General features: G+C 29.2%; 1 protein-coding gene across 1 annotated transcript; it reads right to left on the bottom strand.

Annotated features, from left to right (window-relative positions):
• Positions 1–6,042: 6,042 nt before the first annotated feature.
• Positions 6,043–6,516, bottom strand: LOC119615599 (crustapain-like; the record flags this gene model as incomplete). The annotated part of the gene is made up of 1 exon (XM_037971606.1): positions 6,043–6,516. A coding segment is annotated over one exon (199 nt), but the record flags the coding sequence as incomplete, so codon positions are not given.
• Between the last annotated feature and the right edge of the window lie 5,885 nt (positions 6,517–12,401).

The following is a 12,401-nucleotide window of genomic DNA, read 5'->3' as shown; positions in this document are numbered from 1 at the left end:
TGAACAAGTAAGTATTTTTTTTTTTAAAATATTAAAAAACGAAAACAACAATTTAAATGAAAACAACAAACAAATATATTTTGACATAAATACTGAATATAAATACATTTATAGAAATATATATTTTTTTAAACAACAACAACATATACATACAAACAGGTATAAATAATATAATTTTAATAAAATCCATTAAAAAATGAATAAATAAATAACAGTTTTTTCAAATAATTTCATGCTGCATTGGTGTGTTAATGTTACTTAACAGCGCAACTTAACACGTAGAATGTTAAACACCATAGATTAACACGGTGTGTGGAAATGTTAAGCATAGATCAGGCATGGCAAATTGTCATTTTGAAATTAGTACTTATTTAGGTTTTAAAGCACTAAACTGGACTATAGACCAGACTATAGAGTAGACTATAGACTAGACTATAGACTAGACTATAGACTAGACTATAGACTAGACTATAGACTAGACTATAGACTAGACTATAGACTAGACTATAGACTAGACCAACGGTTCCCAAAAGGGGGTCCGCGGACCCCTAGTGGTCCGTAGCAAAATCCTAGGGGGTCCGCGAAGACGAACGAAAAAAATCATGAATAAAAAATATTCTCTATATGTTAGAAAATATTAAAAATATCTCCAAATTTTTCATAAATACTAAAATACACAATTTTTATTCAATAATCCCAGATTTGTTGGTGACTCTTTGAATTTTATTGTTTCGGTCAGGATGAAGCTAGGCCCTACAAATTTATTGTTTCCCTTTTATAAAGTAAAGTATTACGTGATTTGTAATTTTTATAAATGTATATGTATCGAAATAAGTGTTTTTATAGCAGACGGATAATGATTTGCCTTAGAATTAAATACTGATACTGGTATCCCGGAATATGAAGTTAGGTCACATTTCATAGTGTTAATCTAGTTAATTTTAAATATAAATATTCCATTCCGACGTGATACACAGATTTTAACTTAATTTTGTTGTTCAATATTATTAAATCAACATCAGAAAATTCATAGCGTTATGCGTAAATAGTCAAAACCACGCAGTAAAATAATTCGTAGGTATTTTAAAATTCAAATTTAAGATCCAAATTCACAGTACATTCGCAAAGAGTTCAGGTCATATTAAATCAACATCAGAAAATTCATAGCGTTATGCGTAAATAGTCAAAACCACGCAGTAAAATAATTCGTAGGTATTTTAAAATTCAAATTTAAGATCCAAATTCACAGTACATTCGCAAAGAGTTCAGGTCATATTTTATGTGGGTAACGCATTCCGCAACAACATCGAAGAAGTCTAACTTTCACATATTTTCCCGAAAACTTAGCTTACATACTCAGCTCACTCCTATGCAATCGCAAAAAAATTTAGAAACATGACTCTTTAAGCACATGTCGACAATACTTGATAAAGAAACCTTTTCGCTACCTTGACGAGAAATGAACATGAAAGCTCTCACGATCATAAAATTAAACATCATGTTAGAAGTCATTCTATATTTAAAACCATGCAATTGAAAACATCTCCGAAATACTAAATATTCTCAATGTACGGGAATATTTTATAGGGTTTATGAACCAGGACTAAGACAATTTTCGGACGAACAATTACACAGTGATACAGCAAAAAAATGAAGGGGTTCTCAGTAGGAATATATTTTTAATTTCTCCCGATCACTTCGTTTAGTTCCTCTTTAAGAGCAAAAGATGTGAAAAAGAGCTATTTTTGAAGTTTTAACTTTAAAACAATATATGTTTGGTAGTTTGCAACCGATTTTCAAATTGGATATTTTGTTTTAAAGATACAAGTGTTGTCTTTCAACCCAAAAAATAAATCCAAAATTTATGATTAATGTCTTGGTAACGGCCATTTAAGTAAAAAAACTCACACTTTTCCAACAATTTTTAATTTTCATACTGCTCTACGTGGGCCATGAAGCAGTAACTTTAGCTTTTATTACATTTGAAAAAAGGCACATTAAGTTGGGTTTCCAATGATGGTCAATTTATGATAATCGATGAAAAAGGTTATGAGTTGTGCTCAGTTTTATAAAAATATAGCATATTTCTTCCATACAAAAATGTTCATGTTTCTGGTTTTCTTTGTAACAAGTTTAAAAAATGTTTATAAACATTTTTATGCAAAAATTAATTTGTATGGAGAAAACCAAAAATTCGAGGAACATGCTATTAGAAAAATTGGCATAAATCATCCAGTTTTTCATAGATTTTTATGAAATAACAAGTTTTAGAAACCTTCCTTTATGTGATTCTTCAGGAAAGTAATAAAAGATGAACTCACTGCCTCATGGCCAAAGTAGAGCATGATGAAAATGAAAATTTTTTAAAAAAGTATGAGTTTTTTACTTAAACGACCGTAACTCAGACATTTGACCATAAATTTTGGATTTCTTTTTTTTGATTAAAAGGCAACACTTGTATCATTAAAAAAAATATCGGATTTGAAAATCGGATGAAAAACTACTAAACTTATGATTTTTCAAATTTAAAACTTCAAAAATGGCTCTTTTTCGCATCTTTTGCTCTTAAAAGTAAGTTAACGAAGTGATAGGGAAAAACTAAAAATATATTCGTACTCTATGGACCATAACGAAATAGAATTGGTATATGAGAACGACTGCATTTTATTTTTCTTCACTTTTGTATCACAGTGTTATTTATAACAATAATATATCAAAATATGTATGGAGGTCCGTGAAATTAAATAAATTCCTCAAGGGGTCCGCGAAGTAAAAAAACGGTGGGAACCGCTGGACTAGACTATAGACTAGACTATAGACTAGACTATAGACTAGACTATAGACTAGACTATAGACTAGACTATAGACTAGACTATAGACTAGACTATAGACTAGACTATAGACTAGACTATAGACTAGACTATAGACTAGACTATAGACTAGACTATAGACTAGACTATAGACTAGACTATAGACTAGACTATAGACTAAGCTATAGACTAGACTATAGACTAGACTATAGACTAGACTATAGACTAGACTATAGACTAGACTATAGACTAGACTATAGACTAGACTATAGACTAGACTATAGACCTAGACTATAGACTAGACTATAGACTAGACTATAGACTAGACTATAGACTAGACTATAAACTAGACTATAGACTCGACTATAGACTAGACTATAGACTAGACTATAGACTAGACTATAGACTAGACTATAGACTAGACTATAGACTAGACTATAGACTAGACTATAGACTAACTATAACTAGACTATAGACTAGACTATAAACTAGACTATAGACTAGACTATAGACTAGACTATAGACTAGATTATAGACTAGACTATAGACTAGACTATAAACTAGACTATAGACTAGACTATAGACTAGACTATAGACTAGATTATAGACTAGACTATAGACTAGACTATAGACTCGACTATAGACTAGACTATAGACTAGACTATGGACTAGACTATAGACTAGACTATAGACTCGACTATAGACTAGACTATAGACTCGACTATAGACTAGACTATAGACTAGACTATAGACTAGACTATAGACTAGACTATAGACTAGACTATAGACTAGACTATAGACTAGACTATAGACTAGACTATAGACTAGACTATAGACTAGACTATAGACTAGACTATAGACTAGACTATAGACTAGACTATAGACTAGACTATAGACTAGACTATAGACTAGACTATAGACTAGACTATAGACTAGACTATAGACTAGACTATAGACTAGACTAGACTAGACTATAGACTAGACTATAGACTAGACTATAGACTAGACTATAGACTAGACTATAGACTAGACTATAGACTAGACTATAGACTAGACTATAGACTAGACTATAGACTAGACTATAGACTAGACTATAGACTAGACTATAGACTAGACTATAGACTAGACTATAGACTAGACTATAGACTAGACTATAGACTAGACTATAGACTAGACTATAGACTAGAACTATAGACTAGAACTATAGACTAGACTAGACTAGACTTAGACTAGATATAGACTAGACTATAGACTAGACTATAGACTGACTATAGACTAGACTATAGACTAGACTATAGACTAGACTATAGACTAGACTATAGACTAGACTATAGACTAGACTTAGACTAGACTATAGACTAGACTATAGACTAGACTATAGACTAGACTATAGACTAGACTATAGACTAGACTATAGAACTAGACTATAGACTAGACTATAGACTAGACTATAGACTAGACTAGAGACTAGACTATAGACTAGACTATAGACTAGACTATAGACTAGACTATAGACTAGACTATAGACTAGACTATAGACTAGACTATAGACTAGACTATAGACTAGACTATAGACTAGACTATAGACTAGACTATAGACTAGACTATAGACTAGACTATAGACTAGACTATAGACTAGACTATAGACTAGACTATAGACTAGACTATAGACTAGACTATAGACTAGACTATAGACTAGACTATAGACTAGACTATAGACTAGACTATAGACTCGACTATAGACTCGACTATAGACTCGACTATAGACTCGACTATAGACTCGACTATAGACTCGACTATAGACTAGACTATAGACTAGACTAGACTATAGACTAGACTAGACTATAGACTAGACTATAGACTAGACTATAGACTAGACTATAGACTAGACTATAGACTAGACTATAGACTAGACTATAGACTAGACTATAGACTATAGACTAGAGACTAGACTATAGACTAGACTATAGACTAGACTATAGACTAGACTATAGACTAGACTATAGACTAGACTATAGACTAGACTATAGACTAGACTATAGACTAGACTATAGACTAGACTATAGACTAGACTATAGACTAGACTATAGACTAGACTATAGACTAGACTATAGACTAGACTATAGACTAGACTATAGACTAGACTATAGACTAGACTATAGACTAGACTATAGACTAGACTATAGACTAGACTATAGACTAGACTATAGACTAGACTATAGACTAGACTATAGACTAGACAGACTAGACTATAGACTAGACTACAGACTAGACTATAGACTAGACTAGACTATAGACTAGACTAGACTATAGACTAGACTAGACTATAGACTAGACTATAGACTAGACTATAGACTAGACTATAGACTAGACTATAGACTAGACTATAGACTAGACTATAGACTAGACTATAGACTAGACTATAGACTAGACTATAGACTAGACTATAGACTAGACTATAGACTAGACTATAGACTAGACTATAGACTAGACTATAGACTAGACTATAGACTAGACTAGACTAGCTATAGACTAGACTATAGACTAGACTAAATAGACTTAGACTATGAACTAACTATAGACTAGACTATAGACTAGACTATAGACTAGACTATAGACTAGACTATAGACTAGACTATAGACTAGACTATAGACTAGACTATAGACTAGACTATAGACTAGACTATAGACTAGACTATAAGACTAAGACTAGAATAGACTAGACTATAGACTAGACTATAGACTAGAATATAGACTAGACTATAGACGAGACTATAGACTAGACTATAGACTAGACTATAGACGAAAGACTATAGACTAGACTATAGACAAGACTATAGACTAGACTAGGAGACTAGACTATAGTCTAGGCTATATAATAGATTAGACAATAGACTAGACTATAGACTGGACTATATACAAGACTATAGACTAAAGTCTAGACGCGACTATAGACTAGACTGAAGCCTAGACTATATTCTAAAATATAGACTAGACTATATCTAACACTATAGACTAGACTATACTTTAGACTAGATTATAGACTAGAAAAAGTTCTGAAATTGTCGTGCGGGCTCTGCGGTAATTTTACGATATTAAAATGTACTAAAGTGCTGAATTTCCCATGCCTGGCGCAGACATTTTTTTAAAGTAATTAACAGAGTTCGTGCTCCAAATTAACTGTGTTAACGTTTAATGTAACTTAACAGCTGTCATGTGAAAAATAACCAAATTTATGTTAAATTTGTAGTAATCTTTATTATTGTTTACATTTAACATCATTATTACAATATACTGCATGTGTTTTTTAGTTTTTTTTTTTTTAACAAACATAAAAATGAAAATTTCTTTTTAACATAAACGCGTTATGTTTATAAAAAAAATTTACTTTAATTAACTAAACTAAACTAAAAATTTCTTAGAAAATTATCAAATTTTTTCTTATCAGTCCAGACACGCACGTCGAAAGTTTTGTTTTTGTTTTCTTATTTTTTTTTTTGATTTTGTTCATGTCATTTGAAAACCATGCATGCGTGTTCTTTCTTCATCCGTATAATCGGACATGGAATTAAGACGTCCCTGATATTCAACTTCACCTTTTTTATATTTTAGATTATGTTCCTCGACGATTTTCTTACGCTGAGCCACGATGGCACGTCTACGCCGTTCCTCGCCTTCATCGCCGTACACTTTATTGTTTTTTTTTCTGCAAAATTATTGTTGTATTATATTTTAATAATTTTGTTCTTATTTTTTCAATTTAAAATGAAAATAAAACTGATCGAATGATCGTACCTTGTATTCTTCCCACTCTTCGTCCGTTATGGTTGCCATTTTTATTGTGACTGATCCGAAAAATTAAAATACAAAAAAAAAATTAACACAAGTACTTTAATGTTGGAGTAAATAAACAGATGTTTAACTAAAATTGTGGAGAGTGGCCAGATTGCTTGTGGAGATATTAATTCCTATTTTGGATAATTGAAATTCCAGTTATGTAAAGGTATGTTTTGAACATATTATATACTCCAGGTTTTTATTAGATTCTATGATAATCTAGCCATGTCCGTCCGGAAATTCGAAAATTTTCTATAAAAATTGATAATATCGAAAATTTTCTATTTAAAGAGAGAATTTAGAAAATTTTCTATTGAAATTGAGAATTTCAAAAAATTTCTATAGAAATAGAGAATTTAAAAAAATTTCTATAGAATTAGATAATTTCGAAAATTTTCTATAAAAATAGTGAATTTTGATTCGAAAATTGTCTATAAAAATAGAGAATTTTGATTCGAAAATTGTCTATAAAAATAGAGAATTTCGTTTCGAAAATTTTCTATAAAAATAGAGAATTTCGATTCGAAAATTGTCTATAAAATAGAGAATTTCGATTCGAAAATTGTCAATAAAAATGGAGAATTTCGATTAGAAAATTGTCTATAAAAAACGAGAATTTCGAAAATTTTCTATTGAAATAGAGAGTTTCGAAAATTTCTATAGAAATAGAGAATTTCGAAAATTTTCTATAGAAATAGAGAATTTTGAAATTTTTCTATAGAAATAGAGAATTTTGAAAATTTTCTATAGAAACAGAGAATTTCGAAGATTTTCTATGGAAATAGAGAAATTCGAAAATTTTCTATAGAAACAGAGAATTTCGAAAATTTTCTATAAGAAATAGAGAATTTCGAAAATTTTCTATAAAAATAGAGAATTTCGAAAATTTTCTATAAAATAGAGAATTTCGAAAATTTTCTATAAAAATAGAGAATTTCGAAAATTTTCTATAAAAATAGAGAATTTCGAAAATTTTCTATAAAAATAGAGAATTTCGAAATTTCTCTAGAAATAGAGAATTTCGAAAATTTTCTATAGAAATAGAGAATTTCGAAAATTTTCTATAGAAATAGAGAATTTCGAAAAGTCTTCTATAGAAATAGAGAATTTCGAAAAGTTTCTATAGAAATAGAGAATTTCGAAAATTTTCTCTAAAAAATAGAGCATTTCGAAAATTTTCTATAAAAAATAGAGAATTTCGAAAATTTTCTTATAAAAAATAGAGAATTTCGAAAATTTTCTATAAAAAATAGAGAATTTCGAAAAATTTTCTATAAAAAATAGAGAATTTCGAAAATTTTCTATAAAAAATAGAGAATTTCGAAAATTTTCTATAAATAAAACATAGAGAATTTCGAAAATTTTCTATAAAAAATAGAGAATTTCGAAAATTTTCTATAAAAAATAGAGAATTCGAAAATTTTCTATAACAAAATAGAGAATTTCGAAAATTTTCTATAAAAAATAGAGAATTTCGAAAATTTTCTATTAAAAATAGAGAATTTCGAAAATTTTTTTATAAAATAGAGAATTTCGAAATTGTTCTATAAAAATAAAGAATTTCGAAAATTTTCTAAAAAATAGAGAATTTCGAAAATGTTCTATAAAAATAGAGAATTTCGAAAATTTTTACTAAATTTTTAAAATTCCTCATTTTTGGTTTCTCTCCAATAAAATAACGGGGGTGGCAACTTTAACATGTGGATGGAAATATTTTCATGAGTGTTTGAAACCAAAAATAAACAAACTAGTTGATTAAACCATTGACTTAGTATTAGGGATGCCAAACGGGACTGGCTTTTACAAATCCCGGGATTCGGGATTTTGAAAAATTGCAATCCCGGGATCCCGGGATATTTCGGGATCCCGGGATTTTTCGGGATCCCGGGATTTTTTCGGTATTTCGGGATTTTACGGGATTTCGGGATTACATGAATTTAATTATTTTATATATGAAAATCTTTAAATCATCATATTTGTAAAGAAAATTGTTTAATTTTGTGGAAATTTAACAGACAGAAGATATATTTAAATTAAAACAATCCAATTAATTCCAATTTTTAAATAAAAACTTTCAGAATTGAATAATTTCTGAAACTTTTTAAATACATACTTACTTCCTAAATAAAAATAAATATCAAGTTCCGAAATTAGACATAAGCACTTTTTAAAAACCTCATACTGTTCCACGTGAACTAATAATTATAACAGATACCAATTCAATTATTCGAACATCAATTTAGAACCTATTCTTTGAAAAAATATTTGGAATTTTACTCAAAATACATATTAGTTTTGGAACATATTATTATATTCGTAGTATTAATTTAAAATTTTAGGTGCATTCAGAACAAGGTAATTTACCTTTACCGGTATCATTCAGATTTGTAGAAAGTTAGAAATGTAAAATCCTCTAGTATTGAAAATAAAGTTTGTATTCGACTGTGCCGAAATTAAATACCCACCATCAAAATATTGTAATGTATTGATATTAATATCAGCATCAATGTGATTTTCAGAGGAGGTCCAATTAGGTTTTTTTGTGTCAATTTTGTTCCAAATTTGCAGCCCAAATAGAATGAGTCTTCTAACTCGTGTTTTCAGCTTACAGACACAGAATGTGTATACTTTTTGGTCGGTCTACGACCAACATGCAATGTGCTAACAAGTAAAAAGTATAGTTGGGCGAAGCCTACCATACCCTACACCAGTTATAAAAATAAAATGTGATTTATTGTTCATAATAAAGCATCTAAGTTGAATTGTACCTTGCCTCAGATTAATTTATGCTATTTTTTGTTGAATAAAATTGTGTACATTTAAGTCATATTTCGAAGGGGCTTTGCATAGGGGCTAGGGTCAAATGAGGCCGCATCATCAAAAAATACATCAGGGTCATGAAGGCTAGTATAGAACTTGGTTTTGCAGCTTTTGTCGATGTACGAGTATATTGAACATAATTATGAACTTAAAAACCCTATTTGGGGGGTTCAGTTGTATGGGGGCTAGGTCAAATATTGGACCGATGTTATCCATTTTCAATAGGATCCGTCTCTAGTACAATAGAAGATCATGCAAAATTTCATTGAATTATCTTCAAAATTGCTGTAGTTTGATTACAAGGTTTACACGGACAGACGGACGGACATAGCTAAATCGACTCAGAAAATGATTCTGAGCCGATTGGTATACTTTAAGGTATAGGACCAATATTATTGTGTGTAACAAACATCAGCACAAACCCAATATACCCTCCCCCCACTAAAGTGGTGTAAGGTATAAAAACGAAGTGAATAAATAAATTTATATGTGCTATGTGTATGGACTCATACCACTTTAAAAAATAAAAGGTTCAAATATGTATAAAATTAGCTCTGCGGAATTTTGTTTTGCATGAGTCAAAAATAAAATAAGATCGTAATTTTCAAATTAATGAAAATTATGGCTCAAAAAAAGAAAATAAAAACAGTTTTTTGAAACAAATCCTAATCCCGAAAAAATCCCGGGATTTATTTTCCAAATCCCGGGATTCGGGATTTGCCAATCTTGAAAAATCCCGGGATTTTCGGGATCGGGATTTCGGGATTGGCATCCCTACTTAGTATGATGATTAAAATACCATTCGTGGTTGTATTTATTTTTAAATAAAAGAGAATAAAGAAAGATAAGGAATGATAATGAAAAAAACATGGATTGAAAGAAATACTGAGAGACGGAGAGAGAGAGAGAGAGAAAATATAAATTTATTGAGTGAAACAAATTTAAACAACAAAGTTGCCAGTTGTTAGAAATTTATGCGTAAAAGTAGAAACAAATATTTGAAAAATGTAACGGTTTTACAAAAGTATTCGACTTCTTTAAAAACAAACACTTTTGTTATATTTTTTTTATATATTTTTTTTATTAATTTTTCTCTTAGCATTTTTTGTTTATTTTTCACTATAATTTTCATTTAAACTTTTATTTTGCTATAATTTTTCAATAATACTTTTTTTCTTAATGTGTTGTTGTATTTTTCTTTTAATGACTAAATATGTTTTTTTTTTTCATTTGCTATAATTTTGTTTTTCTTTTTCAATAATAATTTATATATTTTTTTCTTTAATTAATGCCAATTATTGTATTGTTTTCAATAAATATATTTTTTTGTTTTTTTTCTTTTAACAAAATTAGTTTAGAAATAGTTTTTTTTTTTTTTTGGTATCTTGGTTTTTTGTAAATATTGTATAAGCATTGTATCAATTAATAATTATTGTTTTTTTTGTTGTTTCAATTTTTCTTTAAAGATTTTAAGCATTGCTTGGTTTTAGGGATATGTTTTCCTAATTTTGGTTTCTTTTATTTTCGAAAATTTTGCTAATAAAAAATAGTTGTTTTATTTTAGAAAAAACGAAATGAGTTTTGGTCGTAAAAGCATTAACTAAACTTTAAATAAACTTTTTAAAGTTATGAACATTTTTGAAATTATTTTAAAAATAGACGAAATACCAGAATATAGGCTAGACTGGTTTATAGACTAGTATACAGACTAGAATATAGACAAGACTGCAGACAAAACTATAGACTAGACTATAAACTAGACTAAAGATATGATTATGGACCAGACAATAGACTACACTATAGGCGAGACAATGGTATATAGTCTAGGCTAAGTGTATTCTACAATCTAGTCTATAGGCCAATCTATAGTGTAGTCTACATTCTAGTTTACATTCTAGTCTATAGACTATTGTCTAGTTTATATTCTAGTCTATTGTCAAGTTTATAGTCTTGTCTAAACCGTAGTCTATAGTATAGTATACAGTTTAGTTTATTCTAGTTTAGTGCCTAGTCTATAGTCGAGTTTATAGTTCATTCTATATAGTCTAATCTATATTATAGTCTATAATCTATTATATAGTCTATTCAATAGTCTAGTTTATAGTCTAAAAACTAGTTAATAGTCTAGAATATTGCTTAGTCTATTGTACAGTTTATAGTTTATAGACTAAACTATAGTCTATAATGTAGTCTAGTCTATAGTATTGTCTATAGTCTAGTCTTTAGTCTAGTCTACAGTCTAGTCTATAGTCTTCTCTATAGTCTAGTCGATAGTCTAGTCTATAGTCTAGTCTGTAGTCTAGTCTATATTCTAGTCTGTAGTCTAGTCTATAATCCATTCTATGATCTTGTCTTTTGTCTAGTCCATATAATCTATATAGACAAAAGACTAGACTATATACTAGTCTATTGACTAGACTATAGACTAGATCATAGAAAAAACTTGTCTAGACTATAAACAAGACTATAGACTAGACTATAGACCAAACTATAGACTAGACTATAGACTAAACTATAGACTAGACTATAGACTAGACTAAAGACTGGACTATAGACTAGACTATAGACTGGACTATAAACTAGACTTTAGACAATACTATAGAGTAGACTACATTATAGACTATAGACTAAACTATAAACTATTTAGTCTTGTCTAAAACGTAGTCTGTATACCAGTCTGTAGTCTAGTCTAATGTAAAGTCTATAGTCTAATTTATAGTCCAGTCTAAATTATAGTCTATTGATAGACTATGTATAGCATAAAGTGTAGTCTATAGTCTAGTTTAAAGTCGACTCCATAGTCCAGTCTACAGTCGATTATATAATCTAGTCTATAGTTTAGCCTATAGTCTATACTATAGTCTAGTCTACAGTCTAATCTTTAGTCTACAGTCTAGTCTTTAGTCTACAGTATAGTCTAGTCTATAGTCTAGT

This window comes from Lucilia sericata, unplaced genomic scaffold (genome assembly GCF_015586225.1).
Source record: "Lucilia sericata isolate MDLA Ls3-8-SP2 unplaced genomic scaffold, ASM1558622v1 Contig006130F_arrow, whole genome shotgun sequence".
NCBI classification, from domain to species: domain Eukaryota; kingdom Metazoa; phylum Arthropoda; class Insecta; order Diptera; family Calliphoridae; genus Lucilia; species Lucilia sericata.
This window is presented reverse-complemented; position numbering and strand designations above follow the sequence as displayed.